The following is a 12,858-nucleotide window of genomic DNA, read 5'->3' as shown; positions in this document are numbered from 1 at the left end:
CCAGCATGTGAACTCATATTACGCAGGTCTCCCGCAGCTCTCCATCGTATGACGACTGTGGTAAATGGAAGGGCTTCTGTGTTGTCCTGCAGTGTCTCTCTGACTACTACTATGAAGGGGAACGGGTGCTTCTACTCTCATCCTACCCTCTCTTGTTCTGGAAGTCAGTACTGGTTTCACCTCCAGAAGCGTGTCATATATATTAATCGCGCCATGTTCTGAAACATGTTGATATACTGAACTTCTAAGTCATCTAAGTGTGGGGGAGCTCCTGCTGATTTCTTTCACTAACACAAATTCCGGTTCATTTCCTGTCCTAAAAAAGCATCCAGTGGAAGGTATGGTTGCACCCCAAATAACAGGTTGGCTGAATAACCTGTGGTCAGGTGGGGTGTGATGTTGTACGCATATTCAAGCTCAGGCAGATGTTCATGCCACTTCTTATCGGGGGGCAGGGTTTGTAAAAGGTCATGAAGAGTCCCATTAAAACGCTCACGGGGGGATGTCCTTGTGGGTGATGTGTACGAGTTTTCCTCACCCCATAAAGCTTGGGCCACTCAAAAATCACTGCACTTTCAAAATTTGGTCCATGGGTTGACTAAACCTTATGTACACATCTGTGATCACCAGTACACTTTCCCTCTACTTGAAAGGGATGCGTAGCCAGGAATGATGTCTATGGTGCTCAAATGTTTTGGTTGTTGCATCTTTTCAAAACCCACTGCTCTACATCTTCATGCATCCTACCCCAGAAGCATCTTTGTCTCAACAAACCTAATGTTTGCTCAATGCCCTGATGTACAGCATTTCCCCTGAATCTTTTTTAAAACACACCAAAAGAAGAAACGGGGCTAACAACCTTGTTGCAGGACATTGGGGTCCCACCTGAATACGAAAATGAGATTGAAATTGCTGAACTCAATAAGAAACGTTTCGTTTCGTTCGGAAAGAGTAAAACCTCAGCCATAAATACTGCAGTAGATGCTCAACAGAATCCGACTGATGACCATCATCAGTAGTTTACGGCGTTCAAGATGTTCAGTCGCAGACCCCTGTGAGAATCTAAAGCGCGACGTTTACAAGTTCATTTAACTAAACTGCAGGGAAGAGGGAAAGCGGCATAAATATTGACAAAACATTGAACGAGAACCAAAATGATGGCGGACCAAGTTTAATTTCCGGATCATGTAACATCAAAAGTTCTCCTCGAATTAGTTCTGGCAGAAACAAAGTTACTGTTTTTAAAAAAATACCAGTTGTCTGTGTTTCTTGTCTGAAAATGATCTCTGTGTGTCGGGATTTTATTTATTTTATTTTTTAGATTTTGTTCATTGAAGCCTTTATTCTATTCTATGTTGACACTGAGTTTGCACTGTGAGTAGACATATTAGATATATCTAAGAAACTCCCGGGCATTGACCATCCTCTCGCACTGAAGAGACTATCTTGGATGTTTTTCTATTATCTTTCTATCTTGAATTTCTGGATTCCAGCTCAGAGTCGATCCATAAAAACAGTGTTCTTTAACGATCTAATCTACAAATACAGTATCTTTAGAAAATGACAACAGAGACAGGATTGTGCATGTTATTGAACAGTAATGTTATTTTATCCTCTCCGTCGTTCCAAACATCGACATGCTGACAGAAATACTCCGTGAACAATGAATGGTCTGAATCCGGCTCGAGTCAACCGTAAACACTGTAATAACGGCGCAACGAGATGCAAGCGGGGTTGTTTCCCTTGCTCCCAACGGCACCCCTAGTTCAGGGGCTCAATAACCGGGACCCACCGTTGTCGATGAGCTCCTCAGGCCCAGGTTTGTGTCACTCTCCGTCTCAAGCAACTGCTGTTTGTGTGCGCATTGCTTTCTGGATGAGTCTATTACACTGCTGCTGGCGGATGATCGAGTCTCCACATCGATGCTTTGTTTTATGTGACCGGGACGGGAATGTAGTTGTCATCCACATTGGCCGTCACGGGCATCGCCAGTCCGCAGATGGCCGAAGGGGGACCGGTCAGCCGTTCAGCGGAAGGTGGATTCACGTAGAGTTTGTTGTTGATAAGGGGTTGAATCGTCGTTGATTGGTGCGGCACTGGTGTGTTCGTTTGTTCGTGTGTGTCAGTGTGAGTGTGTGTGTGCGGCCTGGACACCCAGCATCACTCCCATTCATTCCTTCATCAACCCAGCAGTGCTGAGTAGAGCACAGTCACCGGGCCGTGATTCCATGATAATCTCTGATGAGATCAAGCTCGGATCAACTCCGTCTTCTTCTCTTCCAGATCGTCCATCTCGGTGCCGCTGAGCAGGGCAGCTCCCACTGCGAGGATGGTCGAGCTAATGTAGCAGGTTGGTTCTCCACTGCTTGTTGGAATGACCGGTAACAAACACACTTGTGTCATGACGTAGTTCATGATGGCCGTTGCATCATGAGCATAGAAGGTCCGTCTGCAGCTCTTGTGGTCAGTAGCTATAGCAGAGCGTTGAACAAGGACGCTCACTGTAAATGTCACCACTGGTTGAGCTAGTCAGTGTGGCCATGCCCTGCCTTACCTGTCTGCATACCATCCAGGTGAAGCCCCAGGAACCAGGCCAAGAGTAAACATACCAGTTCTCCCTCGAAGGTTCAGTGCCCTGGTGTGTAGTAAATCATCCTTCAACAACCTTACCGCAGTCCCGCTGATGTAAATAGACCAAGAGACACATATGGCGAGAAATCTCTTAGAGCATTACACAATATTGCTTTGTCAATAATTAAATGAGAATAAATAAACTTACATTTAAACATGTTCATGAAAAATACACACATTTACTAAAATCATATAGTGAGTTACCTGATGTTGTGAGTCACCTCTAGCCACCAGCAAGGATATCAGATTGAGGTTCTGCACACATTTTTCCCGGGACATTGATTCACCGTCTCGTGATCCTACTACAATCTCAATTTATGGACTGAAAATTAAAAAAGATGGAATAGTGCTGTTGCCATGAAAAAGTTGAAAACATGTCTATGTTGTAAATTAATTTTGCTATTGTAATTCACACATCGAAAATCAATGCAATAGAAAGCATTAACTGGGAAAATAAAGAGACATTTGCAAGTTTGAAGCCCATTACGCTGGACAACTTTTACAGTTTGAAAGTAAATGTTAAATGGCAATAAAGCTCTGTTCAAACGGAAGAAGAGGCTACCTTTTGTTTGTTTTAGGATGAAGAGTCACGGTCGTCATCCCATTAAACTAATGGACATCAAGGGAGCTGAAGAATAGAGTGCAGACAGGGTGGGGCAGCTGGAGATGACTGTCAGGGGTGCTGCGTGATGAGTGGCAGCAGTAGTGAGGCCTGCCATGAAGACAAGAAGCAGCGTTAGAAGAGTCAGGGATGACTATAAAGGAGAAGGTGTGAGAAATCAGATGGAAAGTTGGACAAAGAGAACAAGTTAGGGAGGCCACGGTGAGGTCACGAATCGTACAGTAATCTGCAGACCCACCAGCAGATGTCACCAGATTTAACACTGCGTGTGACTGATATGTGAGTCTTTAAAGTCGTCTTTTGTTTTTCTCTTTCCTGTCATTTTCAGAAAAGGGTCACGTCTGGAGAGAGAATCAGATAATGAGGAAGTGGGTTCCGGTATAATTCATGTGCCCCACAGAGTTACACGTGCAAGATGAGTACAGACCGACCCAAACGGAACATCATCAAGAAGAAATATGTGAGTCTGCTGCTAATATGCTTTAAAATGGTCAGCTGGCACCTTCACTAGTACTTGTTGCATCAGGTCTATACACTCAGATTTCAGATACTTGTTTACATTTTTGTTAAATTCCCAACAGGAATAGTAAAAAAAAACCCCATATAATTTCTGCGGCTCACATTGTTACAGAACATGTGACCCACATTTTCTGTACATGTTAGTTATTGCAGTTAAGTTGTAAATACACATTGTAGCAAATAGTTATTGCAAATATTAAATATATGCAAATATTAGAACATGTTTATTCATACTTTATCATTCTACCATTATTTACAAGATATTTATTTTAGTGCGCAATTTTTGGCATTATAGATCATGTAACCGTACAACAATATTTACTATTTTCGCTGCACAGCAGTTCCTAAACTCGTGTACTGACATGCTAGAAATGTACCTTTCCTGCCTAAAAATAACTGTTACTTTGAATGAGCCCCTTTCACAGAGTCAGTTAGGTGTTGAATGTTGAAGTTTGTTATTGATACAGCATCATCTTTCTGTCCATTTTGCTCCTTAATGTTTGAATGAAACAAATGACACAAGATTTATCTTGGATCACAACTTTCCCTTAAATTGAAACTGTTATTCTTTGTGATTCTATCTGATTCATTATAAGGTGCTTTTTGCAATAAATCATTTAGTTTTCCTCTAGGCACAGTCAAGTAGAGGCTGGTTGAATTAGAGTTTTAGACCCATTTTTAGCTCATTGTAAACTGCCACTATCTGTGCTTTTTGCTGCCTGATGGAAACATTCAGTCACTCATGCTTGTGACGATCTGTTTGTATCTGCAGGACATCAGCGATGGGATGCCTTGGTATGAGGAACGTCTGGTCCGCAAAGTTCTCTTCCTCTCCCTCAAAGAATTCAGGAATACACACCGGCATACACACTACAACTCACACACACGCACACTAAAATGCTCTTCCAGCACTGCAACACACCGTCGGAAAGCAAAACCACCACAGCAAGAAGTCAAACCCAGATCCCGGAGCACACACACCGAGAGGAACAAGAAAACACAGAATGCAAACATTCCGAAACAGGTACGATCTCATGGACACGCCAGCAAAGTGCAAAAAAACAACTCTTCTCAGGATTCACACGCGCCAAAAAGAACGTTTGTACAGAAGAACTCGACACAATCAAAGCGGTGTGCAGAGAGAGCTGCTCAGAGCAAACACCAGCAAGGACATAAGCGACTGTCCCACAGCACCTCTGGTTCCACCAGGACTTTACGGACTCACAAGACACAACTGCCGCTGCTCCACTGCAAGAAGCCCGGAACTGCAAAACAAACAGGCAACACTCGGAGCAAATCGGTGAAGACTTGCGCTCCTGAAAACACACGGACGCCACAGAAAGCCCACATTCCAGCACGCAGTCTACGCTCACACTTGCCCAGAAGACTCACTGGTGAGTGATTGACTGTCAAATCTGACAAGAGGTGACGTTACGATACGATGACAGCTTCAAAGCTTGGGTCATAAAAAGGTACTTGTTACAATTCACATGTCGAGTCACCTCGAGTAGTGACGAGGGAACACACTTCGTAAAAGAAAAACAGGAGAGGGAAATAGGCTTACAATTGCAGAAGAGAACTGGGAACACATTTGTGAAGTACAATGGACATCAACAGAGTCAAATGTTAGATGTTACAGAGGACGGGGGGCACATGCTGGCGGTGTGGTGACAGTTATTAAGAATTACTGGTCAGAGATTCATTTATACATGCAGAATATATGTTCAGTGGCATTTCCATTTTCATATTTAGGTAGCCCTGGACAGCCTCAATAAGTTAGGACCAAAGACTGCTGAGCATTTGACAGGCTGCTAGTAAAAAGGCTGTTACAAGGACGTCGTACATAAGATCTTTGTGATGAAAAACGTTTCTATGAGAGTGCAGTTGGGCTATTTTTACAATCTGTGGTCAAAGTGGATGGAAAGTGTTAGGCCAGTTTGATTGGACTTCCTGTAAGTCCATTAGGAATGTGATGTAACTAAATGACACTTGAAAGAGCATTGCTTTGCAGTACAGGTGGAATAGTTTCCCTCATCCCTTCCACATTAATTTTCAGAATTGTTTAAAATGGAAGTGCAAATCCATGATACTTGGGCACTACGAACTCATGACAGTGCACTTTAGGGTCACTAAAGATGAAGATGAATGGCGACTTGTGACAAGGCCCCCCATGTATGATCAGATGCCCCTTGGCGAATCCTGACATTGGAAAATGCCTCAACCATCATGGAAGGAAAATAAGAACTTGGTGGGATAACCTGGTTATGGAGTTTATGGAGCTTATGGACCTTAACGTTGCTGTAGGCCTGACCCGCATAGCTAATCGCCGACTTGTTATTGGTCAGTGTGTCCAGTCCAGCAGCCCAAATTTACTGTACCCCTGGAATCATCTCACGGTGTTCTTATATGTAGAACTCATCTTCTACTCTGTGCCTCTCCTGGAACCCAAAAATGGGAAAATGTAGTGTAATATGAGCACATCAATGTGATTCCAAGCAAGAACCACTGCGTTCTCATGACGTTAGTTAACTTGTAAAACAAGTTTGATCTTAAAACGGTGAAGGACTGGATTTGATATGTTTGCTTTTGTTTAGTCACTGTAAGAAACTGCCCCTGTTGCAGTAGCTAGTTATTATCTGTTCATTATTAACTGACATAGCTGGTGTAGAAGTCAACTTGCTATTCATTTTGAATTCTCTTCAATCCCCAGTCCCTTTTGTAACATCATCTCTTGCTCCATAAAGGTGCCGTGGTGAGCCATACCAGCAAGTGTCAGCCCCTCCAGACCACCAATCAAAGCTGGAGCTGGTGCCCACCGACACGCCCTCAACATTGCCCCCCTGCCAGCCTTCTCAGTGACAATGAAGACCTGACAAACAAGAGGTCAGATTTTGTTATTTCTGATTTTTTTTTCAATGTTTGAAATCAGCTTTCTTTAGAAGGAAACATGTTCACAGCATTGTGAAATAATGTGGTCATGTGCGTCCTAAAATAGTAATGTTGAGAATAGATATTGGAGTTTGGATGATAGAAAACCAAACCGAGAGGCTCATGACGGATGATGCACTCAGAGCTGTAGGGCATTCCCTCAATTATTTAGCCTCTCCCCGAAAAAGCATTGATGGGGAAATAAATAGAATTAAAGAATAAGCTATTATATTCACGTCTTGAGACTTTGACCTTTGACCTTTGACCTTCTTATGCCATCTGGGATAAGGAGGACCAGGTGTCGAAAGGTAAAAATGTACTGTTTCCTGGGCATTAGTAGGTTAATATGAGGGAATTTGCTTTGATTAAATGCTCAGTGAATTTGAATAATCTGCAACATATATCATTATTTTCGTAACCCTCAATTACCACTGCCAATGTGTCTCCCTCTGTGTTCAAAATGACTTGAAAAGTTATGGATGGTTTTGGATGAAATATGTGAAATGGAACAAAGAACAACGGATTGCTGTCTGGATCCAGATTCCAGTGTGATTGGGAGATTCTGTTGCGGGTGGTCTTAGGCTTGGCAGGATGCTTCCTCTGAGTGTGTGTATGTGCTGATCCTCAGGCCACGGCTGCAGGCGCAGAGGAAGTTTGCTCAGTCGCCTCCAAGCTCTCCAGGACCGTCTGCAGTGATGATGCCGGACCGCTGTAACAACTCCCACCACCTCCCAACAGTCACCTGTCTGACCAGACGTCGACCCAAAACCGAAGACTTCCTGTCCTTCCTCTGTTTGAGAGGTAAAACCCATGGAGATTCTATGCTTTATTAGTTTGATCTACTCACTGTAGAGTATGTTTCCATGTTAATTACATTTGAAAGATTACAGTTGTCAGTCAGATTTTCTCTTCCATATAAACTGGTGATAGTATGATGTACTGTTATGATAATTGTGTTATTTTTCCTTGCTAACTTTAGCAAACTTTTTGCATGATCTTTTCTCGATACAGGATCAGCAGCGTTGCCCAACAACATGACTTTCTTAGCAAGCAGACAAAGCAAAGAACATCTTGGCTTTCAGCACCTGACTTCCTGTCTGTCCATCAATCACACGACAGAGCCTGATGGGAAGAACGTCAGCCTTTTCCGTAAGGAAACTGCCACATACAGAAGCTGCATATTTAAAACGGCCACGAGAGGAGCTACAGCTCATGCATCAAATTGTGACAGCTTCACAGGCATCTTCTTTAATTGGATCCCTGCTATTATACTTAAATAAAAAGGGTTCAAAGAGAAATACCTTCATCAGTTTTGTTACAAAATAATTCTACAAAGCATTCTGAAATACCAGTAATATTCCATGACTTTGTCCTGTTGTTCTTTCATGGCCTCTCTGATGCAAAATGAGGAAGTCTTCTCTTTGTAAAAATCTGAACTTTTCATGAGATATTGCAAGTTTATGAGGTTAGCCTTGAAATCACTAAAAATGTTAGTCTCAAGAGTAAAATGGAACAAAAGGAAGCTGTCTTTCATACACAGCTTTACTTGAATTTAAAATCATCCAGTGAAAATGATTTATTATTGTCATGTTAGATGTTCTTGTTGAAAAGGGTGTGAGCAGATTTTTACTTCCTCTATTGGCAATGTTGGTCTTTGAACTAATAAATAATATCTTGTGTCCCCTTGCCCCCCAACATAAACCATATTTCATGCATAATGTATGGATTCTAGTCATTTTGCTTTTATTATAAAAACATAAAAAAATGGTTTTGTGTTATCCTGCTGTGTAGTTTAGTAATCCCTCTATATTCACTTTTGTATCCACTCGATTCTGCCTCTTAAGAACGCAGCTGTTTGATTTTATGAAATCATGTTGCAGGAGTGGGCAGCCCTGGGTCTCTGAACGGGACCCCTGAACCTGTGAAGGTCAGCCCTTTCTGCCCTCTAAGTGCTCGAGCTCAGAGGATAAGAGAGAGGGAGAGGCGAGGGGCGGAGCAGCAGCAGCAGCAGAAGAAGATGAAGGAAGGGGAGTGTGGTGATGGGAAGTCAAGAGCCACCAGACGTCACCTGAGACCCAGACAGCTTCTCCTGAATGCCAAAAGGAATAAAAAGGTGATCATTATTCAGATTTCATGAATAATAACGGACCACTGCTGGTGTTGGACTGGTTTCCCTTTTTGCACGACCAGAAAAACAGTTTCAGTTTATACCTTATATGGATCATGTTAGGGGAGAGCTTACTTTGTCTCGAGGAGCTGTGGGCGGTTAGTTTCAAACCTGAAAAGTGCTCTGAAATTGAACATTATCGGTGCACACTCGCAAATTTATAATAAAGAGGCATGGGACAAATAAAAACAACGTCTTTTCTAGTTTCTGATATCAGATGTTCTGAGATAATCCCACTCCTAAATATCTCAAATGGAGTCCATCTTGTCAGTAATGGGGTGGCAAAAAAATGACCTGAAAGTATTATGTATTTTGTTTGTGTTTTTGTACGTGTCTCCCATAATGGGACTTTCTTAAAAAAAATATTTTCTTAAATGGCCCTGCAATAGTTAAAATATGATTTGAAAGGTAAAAACATGTAGTAGGAAAAAAAGTGAAGTTACAAAAATCAAGGAGAAAATAGTAGTAAAACATAAATCCAAATGTGAAATGGTTATATTCTCTCAAAAGGCGGAATTGAACCAAAGAACTGTCTTTTACTGTCCTGGGGATGAGGTTGTTTTAATATATCCATACTTTCTCTGGTGCTCCAGGCTGTGAGGACACCCAGACCCTCTCAATCAAGAGCCTCGAATGGCAGGTCCCTCCCACCCATTAAGTCTCGGGAAGCGGTCGGAGACAGGCGAGTCCCGGGCCCCAGTCCAAAGCCTAGCAATACCTGTAAAGTAAAAGGCCAATCCAAAGGCATCTCACGGGATAGGAACCATAAACACCTCTCCAAAAACAGTAACCACCAGCTGCCTCCGAATCCGCGCCTTCCTCTCAGCCACCAAAGTGTTTTAAAGGTCTATTGCAAGCCCAAGACCAACAGACCCCATCAGAACTCAGGAAGCAGGGCTGCAGCTCAGCTGACCAATGGTGCGTTCAGGGGACAGCGTAGGGACGGCTCTGGAATCATAAGGTTGTCCAGGAGGAAGAGAGGTCTTCCACCAGATACAAAGCCAGCCACTTCACCACAGCGAGACCCTTCAAACCGAAGAGTGTTGAAGCAGGGCAGGACTCTGGCACCCAAGATGGATGATGGTGACGGTCCCGTGGGTGAGACTGCGGAGAAGGATGACTGTCTCAACGCTAGACTGATAAAATGCCCGTCTGATGACAGAGAAATGAGAGGCAATTTAGTCACAGAAGACATGCGGGAGAAGATGAATGGAGAGTTTGGTTTAGTGAGCATCACAGCGGTGCAGCCGTGTGTGGAGAAGGTCATCACTCAGTGTGAGCGCAGTACGGTCACCGGCATCAACGGCATTCATATGAGGACGAGATGTTTGCAGAGAAGCGAGAACGTTTCCTCCACAACCACCCAGACAATAAGGACTTCAGTTTCTAGATCAGTGACCAGAGCCGCCGCTTCTAAAGGTGCTAAACATGGTACAAGCAGGTTAACCTCACCAGCCAGCAACTTTTCTACTCACAACTCCGACCTTGCTGCCAGAGACTCCACGGAGAACTCCAACAAGGACAGTCGCTGTTCTTCCAAGGGCTCCACAAGACGTCCTAGCCGTACCAAGTCTTCTACCTCAGCCACTCGGACCAGCCCTCGAATCCTTAGGCGCTAACTCCTCCTGAGAAACTGCCCGGTCTCAGAACTGGATCTCGATGATTTAGAAATCTGCACCGGATAGTGTTATGTTAATAATGAGTTGGTTCCAAAGAATTGGATACTGACGGTACACTTTGGTTTGTGATGTAAGATATTTTTGATCCTCTATGAAGACGAGATGCTGGAGGAACCTGGTTGTAGTGAAAAGCTGGTACTGTTTGACTTAGTTAGACAGGTCTAGTCTGGTGGAGAGCTTGGAATCAAACTGACATGAAGACCCCATTTTGCAAGAAAAAATGTACTATAAGTATTTGCTTACCCTGCACTGCAATTGTGAAGGCGCTGTTTACATGCTACTGAATTTCCTCTGTTGTTGCTGAGCGTGTGGGCAGCACCGATTTTATTCAGGCCAGACTGCTGGTCCGTTCTTGATTTAGGTTTAGCATTCTAAAATACGGAGCCAAACACAGAAGCAAGCTTGCCCACTCGTTACTAGTGAGGCTGTAAATGTCTCCCACTTAAGAGAGAACATTCCATGAGTTCCCTGTTGCAGCTGCTGATTCTTATTTTCCACCAACCGAACCCATCCAGAAGCTTCTAGAGCATCTGAACTAAGTCTAAATAGTTATTAGAGAACTGAAACAATCACATGGCTCCCGCACTGATGACGTCATGAAATGGTTGGTGCTGTCATCTGCTCTTGAATCAGACGCCTACACAGCTGCCAGCAGCTACTACTCTCATGTGCCCAGCTGTTGAAGAGGGGCGGGCGATTTGTTGGGATCTTGTTCGAGTTGTCTTTGTCTTCATTTGGGGGATGCTAACCTGTGATGGACTGGAGCAAACAATCAGCTCTTATTGGAGCCAGTGCCACAATGTGAAAAGCTGTGACTGTCTTAATGTTTTTTTTAAATTATTATTTTCAAATGCAAAATTTCCATCATTTAAATCTTGTGGAATTTTTCAACAACAATCCTCCACAAACAGCAATGATCATTATGACTACTGATGGGCCATTATAATGCAGTCAAAAACTGCACATCCAACTGCTATGCACTGCGGATGACACGCCATCTCCAAGCAGTGGTGTCTTTCACCCAACACCTCTACTAAACTAACCAATAGTGTTGCAGCCTCAGATGTGACCACATCATCCCCTCTTGCCTCACTGTTACCTTGCCATTCACCACTGGCACTGATGGGTGGTGTAATGTGTGTAGATGCCAGTGTGTTGAGCAATTTTGTTGCCTCCTCTTTGGTTACTGCTCTACCTTCATCAAACTGTCCACATTTTAAATTCTTTCATGAGTAATACCCTTATATTTCCAGTTGAAGTTTCAGGAATCGGCTGACTCTCTGGGACAAGTAGTAGACACTACAAGTGGGTTGCACCACCAGCAACCCTTGAGCCCAGGGCTCTCAAACTGATACCTGGAAGGGCTTCCCTGGAAGCAGGTCTTAGCTGCAACCAAACAAGCCACACTGATCTGTCGCTGACTGGCTGCAACCAACGCCTGCGACTCCAGAGCCCTTTTGTAGATCGGTCTGAGACTCCTGCACCTTTTGAAATGTAACGCACAACATTCTGCAATATGAGTCACAGAGTCCTAAATTTTCACATTTTATCTTGTTAACTTGTTTCTCCAGGTGCTACAACGGATAAAAATGCAGATTTAGGTAAAATGTTTTTTGTTTTTTTTTAATATTTGTGTGCGTGTCTGTGTGTGTGCGCTTTGATATTTAAAGACAGAAGACCTTATGTTCCAAGAGCAGGAGGAATGTTGGGAGACATGTTTAACTGCTGATATCTGATGATATCCCGTTTTCCTCCATTGTTTTTAAATGTATGATTAATGATTAATGGAGGGTCAGACAGTACTGGAACATCAGGTATTCTTTAAAGTGGATTTTGAGGAATTTGTAAAACTGTAAGTAATAAATTTTAGCCGAAACAAAATTGTGTCTTCATTACTTTTTGCAGCAATGTAATTGTTAGACAGGAAATATGTTTGTTCTCATGTATGACAGCAATAAATGAAAAAATGGAAACGTTTCTTTAAATGCCACCTCAGATCAACAAGATAGACAATAGATAAATACAATGATGAGGAAACATTTTTAGTTATGTGGTATATTTGTCGTAGTTATGAGGCACGCTGCCACTCCGAAACACAAGGTGGCAGTGGTGTGCCCATTTGTCTTATGACCAATGAGGAACTACATAGTTTATCCTGAGTAGTGTCTGAAAGGCGGAGTGGCGAGTTCTCACAAACTCATTTGTTAATGATTATGACTCTAAAATGTTTGAATCACAAACAAACAAAAATCGTCCACAGTGGCTATTTTGATGGGGATGTTGTTCTTTAGATTAACAGCACGTCATCCGCA

The 12,858-nt window shown here is 43.0% G+C and overlaps 1 protein-coding gene across 2 annotated transcripts; it reads left to right on the top strand.

Annotated features, from left to right (window-relative positions):
* Positions 1 to 1,716: 1,716 nt before the first annotated feature.
* On the top strand, positions 1,717 to 12,451 carry LOC128768182 (serine/arginine repetitive matrix protein 1-like). Of its 2 annotated transcripts, none has more exons than XM_053880868.1 (9): positions 1,717 to 1,819; positions 2,284 to 2,350; positions 3,582 to 3,713; positions 4,545 to 5,166; positions 6,517 to 6,655; positions 7,329 to 7,501; positions 7,712 to 7,849; positions 8,581 to 8,813; positions 9,461 to 12,451. In XM_053880868.1, the coding sequence occupies exons 3-9, from the start codon at positions 3,669 to 3,671 to the stop codon at positions 10,484 to 10,486; spliced, it is 2,376 nt and encodes a 791-aa protein (XP_053736843.1). In that variant the 5' UTR covers positions 1,717 to 1,819; positions 2,284 to 2,350; positions 3,582 to 3,668; the 3' UTR covers positions 10,487 to 12,451. The 2 variants fall into 2 exon arrangements, with proteins under 2 accessions (XP_053736843.1, XP_053736844.1); XM_053880869.1 differs by lacking the exon at positions 1,717 to 1,819 and adding an exon at positions 1,890 to 2,036.
* The last annotated feature ends 407 nt before the right edge of the window (positions 12,452 to 12,858 follow it).

The sequence above is a fragment of the Synchiropus splendidus genome, chromosome 12 (assembly GCF_027744825.2).
Source record: "Synchiropus splendidus isolate RoL2022-P1 chromosome 12, RoL_Sspl_1.0, whole genome shotgun sequence".
Taxonomy (NCBI): Eukaryota; Metazoa; Chordata; class Actinopteri; order Syngnathiformes; family Callionymidae; genus Synchiropus; species Synchiropus splendidus.
Note: the sequence above shows the minus strand (reverse complement) of the source record. Positions and strands in the feature narration are given on the sequence as shown.